Source organism: Gobio gobio (assembly GCF_949357685.1).
Source record: "Gobio gobio genome assembly, chromosome: 23".
NCBI lineage: Eukaryota > Metazoa > Chordata > Actinopteri > Cypriniformes > Gobionidae > Gobio > Gobio gobio.
In genome coordinates this window covers 43,689,029-43,696,528 of record NC_137119.1, presented here as the reverse complement: position 1 = coordinate 43,696,528, position 7,500 = coordinate 43,689,029, and the positions used below count along the sequence as shown (strand labels likewise).

Below are 7,500 nucleotides of genomic sequence, written 5' to 3'. Positions count from 1 at the left end.
AATTTTTCTTCATGTTTTAATTTTAACAGTATAACGATCAGATGTGCAGCTTTGTTTAATTAAATTAAAAGATACATTAAATTAATGTCTTATGTCTTCATTTGATTACCAGAAAATACATAACTCATCATTTGTGGGAAATCTTTTCATAGAATTTAAATTAACAAGAAAAAATAATAATATGGTTGTTTCTTTTAATTAAATTAAGTAAAAAAATAAAAATAAAATTGACTATTTACTAGTAAATATTACAGTAATCAAACATCGCAGACAAAGGCAGACAGAGAGCAGGGCAGCTCTGTCATAATGTCAATACCAGTGTTGGGGAAAGTTACTTTGAAAAGCAATGCTATACAATATTGCGTTACTCCCTTAAAAAGTAACTAATTTAGTTACTTCGTTACTTTTTAAGAAAAGTAATGCATTACGTTACTTTTGCGTTACTTTTTCTCACCTGGGCTGGGCTTGTTTTTGTTTTGTTTTTTATAACAATACAGTTATATTTTTGTGCAACGGTAAAGACCTCTTCATAGCAAAATGTAAATAATAAGCCCCAGGCTGAGGTAAAAATGCAGAATCCCGCATGAACACTAGAGGGCGCAGCTCTGGATAATGTAGAATAGGATTCAGGAGAAAAAAGTTTTACCAATAAAAACAAAAAATCTAGTAATTTTCATCATCAAAGGACAGCAACAAGACATTGGTAAATTAAATATAAAGGTAGATTAAATGCATAAAAATAGTTGTTTTATTTAATATTTAATTATTGGAGGTTTGCATAGTACTCTGATTTTATTCATTTTGAGGAGGACAGAATCTTTATTGTGCAAGTGAGATAAATAAATGCTCACATTTAGTCTAGAACTACAATAACCCTCATGTTCACACACACACTCACACACACACACACACACACACACACAGCTCTGCACTAACTCTCAACATGAGGGCAGGAGAGCTGTCAGTCAAACTAATGTGAAAAAGTAACTCAGATATTTTGTTGTAAATTTGAAAAGTAATGCGTTACTTTACTAGTTACTTAGAAAAAGTAATATTATTACGTAACTCAAGTTACTTGTGATGAGTTTCCCCCAACACTGGTCAATAACACTTCTATAAATGACTTACAGGTTCTTTACAGTTATTTATGTAAACATCCCAAAAGTACCGAAAAAAGGACCCAACCCTAGACATGAGTGTGTGTCCTGTGCCTCAGGGTGTCGCTGTGCAGACGGCCGGCTGTTGCAGGACGGAGTGTGTGTGCGAGTGGACGAATGCCGCTGTGGGCTTCCCCTGGAGAACGGGACGCTAGAGATCCGACCCGGAGAGAACATCACCATCAGCTGCAACACCTGGTCAGAGGACGTTATTTATTTATAGAGGACGTCCAGATGGCAGAATGTGTCAATGTTTGTGTCCAAAACATGACCCTATAACAAGCACTGGCATATCTTCCCCCTGTGTGTCTGCAGTGTGTGTGTGAATGGCTCTCTGGCGTGTCCGGATCGGGTGTGTCCGGTGTACGGCCCCTGGGGGCCGTGGAGTGAGTGTTCGGCCTCCTGTGGGTCGGGCCAGAGGACCCGCGAGCGCTCCTGCACACACACCGCTGGAGGACCGGCCTGCACTGACTCCACACACAGGGAACGCTGCTCACTGCAGCCCTGTCCAGGTGACCCACAGTCATTCACAACACACACCTACTGCAGTTCATTCACAACACACATCTACTGCAGTTCATTCACAACACACACCTACTGCAGTTCATTCACAACACACATCTACTGCAGTTCATTCACAACACACATCTACTGCAGTTCATTCACAACACACATCTACTGCAGTTCATTCACAACACACATCTACTGCAGTTCATTCACAACACACACCTACTGCAGTTCATTCACAACACACATCTACTGCAGTTCATTCACAACACACACCTGCTGCAGTTCAGTCACAACACACACCTACTGCAGTTCATTCACAACACACACCTACTGCAGTTCATTCACAACACACACCTACTTCAGTTCATTCACAACACACACCTACTTCAGTTCATTCACAACACACACCTGCTGCAGTTCATTCACAACACACACCTACTGCAGTTCATTCACAACACACACCTACTGCAGTTCATTCACAACACACATCTACTGCAGTTCATTCACAACACACATCTACTGCAGTTCATTCACAACACACATCTACTGCAGTTCATTCACAACACACACCTACTTCAGTTCATTCACAACACACACCTACTTCAGTTCATTCACAACACACACCTGCTGCAGTTCATTCACAACACACACCTACTGCAGTTCATTCACAACACACACCTACTGCAGTTCATTCACAACACACATCTACTGCAGTTCATTCACAACACACATCTACTGCAGTTCATTCACAACACACATCTACTGCAGTTCATTCACAACACACATCTACTGCAGTTCATTCACAACACACACCTACTTCAGTTCATTCACAACACACACCTACTTCAGTTCATTCACAACACACACCTACTGCAGTTCATTCACAACACACACCTACTGCAGTTCATTCACAACACACACCTACTGCAGTTCATTCACAACACACACCTACTGCAGTTCATTCACAACACACACCTACTGCAGTTCATTCACAACACACATCTACTGCAGTTCATTCACAACACACATCTACTGCAGTTCATTCACAACACACACCTACTGCAGTTCATTCACAACACACACCTACTGCAGTTCATTCACAACACACACCTGCTGCAGTTCATTCACAACACACATCTACTGCAGTTCATTCACAACACACATCTACTGCAGTTCATTCACAACACACATCTACTGCAGTTCATTCACAACACACATCTACTGCAGTTCATTCACAACACACACCTACTGCAGTTCATTCACAACACACACCTACTGCAGTTCATTCACAACACACATCTACTGCAGTTCATTCACAACACACATCTACTGCAGTTCATTCACAACACACATCTACTGCAGTTCATTCACAACACACACCTACTGCAGTTCAATCACAACACACACCTACTGCAGTTCATTCACAACACACATCTACTGCAGTTCATTCACAACACACACCTACTTCAGTTCATTCACAACACACATCTACTGCAGTTCATTCACAACACACATCTACTGCAGTTCATTCACAACACACACCTACTGCAGTTCAATCACAACACACACCTACTGCAGTTCATTCACAACACACATCTACTGCAGTTCATTCACAACACACATCTACTGCAGTTCATTCACAACACACATCTACTGCAGTTCATTCACAACACACACCTACTGCAGTTCATTCACAACACACACCTACTGCAGTTCATTCACAACACACATCTACTGCAGTTCATTCACAACACACATCTACTGCAGTTCATTCACAACACACATCTACTGCAGTTCATTCACAACACACACCTACTGCAGTTCATCTACTGCAGTTCATTCACAACACACATCTACTGCAGTTCATTCACAACACACACCTACTGCAGTTCATTCACAACACACACCTACTGCAGTTCATTCACAACACACACCTACTTCAGTTCATTCACAACACACATCTACTTCAGTTCATTCACAACACACACCTACTTCAGTTCATTCACAACACACATCTACTGCAGTTCATTCACAACACACACCTACTGCAGTTCATTCACAACACACACCTACTGCAGTTCATCTACTGCAGTTCATTCACAACACACACCTACTGCAGTTCATCTACTGCAGTTCATTCACAACACACACCTACTGCAGTTCATTCACAACACACACCTACTTCAGTTCATTCACAACACACACCTACTGCAGTTCATTCACAACACACACCTACTGCAGTTCATCTACTGCAGTTCATTCACAACACACACCTACTGCAGTTCATCTACTGCAGTTCATTCACAACACACACCTACTGCAGTTCATTCACAACACACACCTACTTCAGTTCATTCACAACACACACCTACTGCAGTTCATTCACAACACACATCTACTGCAGTTCATTCACAACACACACCTACTGCAGTTCATCTACTGCCGTTCATTCACAACACACACCTACTGCAGTTCATTCACAACACACACCTACTGCAGTTCATTCACAACACACACCTACTGCAGTTCATTCACAACACACACCTACTTCAGTTCATTCACAACACACACCTACTTCAGTTCATTCACAACACACACCTACTGCAGTTCATTCACAACACACATCTACTGCAGTTCATTCACAACACACACCTACTGCAGTTCATTCACAACACACATCTACTTCAGTTCATTCACAACACACACCTACTGCAGTTCATTCACAACACACACCTACTGCAGTTCATTCACAACACACATCTACTGCAGTTCATTCACAACACACACCTACTGCAGTTCATTCACAACACACATCTACTGCAGTTCATTCACAACACACATCTACTGCAGTTCATTCACAACACACACCTACTGCAGTTCATTCACAACACACATCTACTGCAGTTCATTCACAACACACATCTACTGCAGTTCATTCACAACACACACCTACTGCAGTTCATTCACAACACACATCTACTGCAGTTCATTCACAACACACATCTACTGCAGTTCATTCACAACACACATCTACTGCAGTTCATTCACAACACACACCTACTTCAGTTCATTCACAACACACACCTACTGCAGTTCATTCACAACACACATCTACTGCAGTTCATTCACAACACACATCTACTGCAGTTCATTCACAACACACATCTACTGCAGTTCATTCACAACACACACCTACTGCAGTTCATTCACAACACACACCTGCTGCAGTTCATTCACAACACACACCTACTGCAGTTCATTCACAACACACACCTACTGCAGTTCATTCACAACACACACCTACTGCAGTTCATTCACAACACACACCTGCTGCAGTTCATTCACAACACACACCTACTTCAGTTCATTCACAACACACACCTACTGCAGTTCATTCACAACACACACCTACTGCAGTTCATTCACAACACACATCTACTGCAGTTCATTCACAACACACACCTACTTCAGTTCATTCACAACACACACCTACTGCAGTTCATTCACAACACACACCTACTTCAGTTCATTCACAACACACACCTACTGCAGTTCATTCACAACACACACCAACTGCAGTTCATTCACAACACACATCTACTGCAGTTCATTCACAACACACACCTACTGCAGTTCATTCACAACACACATCTACTTCAGTTCATTCACAACACACACCTACTGCAGTTCATTCACAACACACATCTACTTCAGTTCATTCACAACACACACCTACTTCAGTTCATTCACAACACACATCTACTGCAGTTCATTCACAACACACATCTACTTCAGTTCATTCACAACACACACCTACTTCAGTTCATTCACAACACACACCTACTGCAGTTCATTCACAACACACACCTACTTCAGTTCATTCACAACACACATCTACTGCAGTTCATTCACAACACACATCTACTGCAGTTCATTCACAACACACACCTACTGCAGTTCATTCACAACACACACCTACTGCAGTTCATTCACAACACACACCTACTGCAGTTCATTCACAACACACATCTATTGCAGTTCATTCACAACACACACCTACTGCAGTTCATTCACAACACACACCTACTGCAGTTCATTCACAACACACACCTACTGCAGTTCATTCACAACACACATCTACTGCAGTTCATTCACAACACACACCTACTGCAGTTCATTCACAACACACACCTACTGCAGTTCATTCACAACACACACCTACTGCAGTTCATTCACAACACACATCTACTGCAGTTCATTCACAACACACACCTACTGCAGTTCATTCACAACACACACCTACTTCAGTTCATTCACAACACACACCTACTTCAGTTCATTCACAACACACACCTACTGCAGTTCATTCACAACACACACCTACTGCAGTTCATTCACAACACACATCTACTGCAGTTCATTCACAACACACACCTACTGCAGTTCATTCACAACACACACCTACTGCAGTTCATTCACAACACACATCTACTGCAGTTCATTCACAACACACACCTACTGCAGTTCATTCACAACACACATCTACTGCAGTTCATTCACAACACACATCTACTGCAGTTCATTCACAACACACATCTACTGCAGTTCATTCACAACACACATCTACTGCAGTTCATTCACAACACACACCTACTGCAGTTCATTCACAACACACACCTACTGCAGTTCATTCACAACACACACCTACTGCAGTTCATTCACAACACACATCTACTGCAGTTCATTCACAACACACACCTACTTCAGTTCATTCACAACACACATCTACTGCAGTTCATTCACAACACACACCTACTTCAGTTCATTCACAACACACACCTACTGCAGTTCATTCACAACACACACCTACTGCAGTTCATTCACAACACACATCTACTTCAGTTCATTCACAACACACACCTACTGCAGTTCATTCACAACACACACCTACTGCAGTTCATTCACAACACACATCTACTGCAGTTCATTCACAACACACATCTACTGCAGTTCATTCACAACACACACCTACTTCAGTTCATTCACAACACACAACTACTTCAGTTCATTCACAACACACATCTACTTCAGTTCATTCACAACACACACCTACTGCAGTTCATTCACAACACACACCTACTGCAGTTCATTCACAACACACACCTACTGCAGTTCATTCACAACACACACCTACTTCAGTTCATTCACAACACACACCTACTGCAGTTCATTCACAACACACATCTACTGCAGTTCATTCACAACACACATCTACTGCAGTTCATTCACAACACACACCTACTGCAGTTCAATCACAACACACACCTACTTCAGTTCATTCACAACACACACCTACTTCAGTTCATTCACAACACACACCTACTGCAGTTCATTCACAACACACACCTACTGCAGTTCATTCACAACACACATCTACTGCAGTTCATTCACAACACACACCTACTTCAGTTCATTCACAACACACACCTACTGCAGTTCATTCACAACACACATCTACTGCAGTTCATTCACAACACACATCTACTTCAGTTCATTCACAACACACACCTACTGCAGTTCATTCACAACACACATCTACTGCAGTTCATTCACAACACACACCTACTGCAGTTCATTCACAACACACATCTACTGCAGTTCATTCACAACACACACCTACTGCAGTTCATTCACAACACACATCTACTGCAGTTCATCTACTTCAGTTCATTCACATAGAAATATTGTACACCGTACATTAAGTTTACCCTCTGGGGTTCTTCATTTATGGGTCACACTCAGGACCTTCGGGTCAAAAATGACCCAGAGGGCG

The 7,500-nt window shown here is 41.8% G+C and overlaps 1 protein-coding gene across 1 annotated transcript in view; it reads left to right on the top strand.

Moving 5' to 3' along the window:
- Positions 1-7,500, top strand: part of sspo (SCO-spondin) — a gene marked incomplete at both ends in the record, with an annotated part of 194,732 nt that overhangs the window by 158,145 nt on the left and 29,087 nt on the right. Inside the window, 2 exon segments of the mRNA XM_079806852.1 lie at positions 1,217-1,355; positions 1,473-1,669. Coding sequence (XP_079662978.1) covers positions 1,217-1,355; positions 1,473-1,669 — 336 coding nt within the window.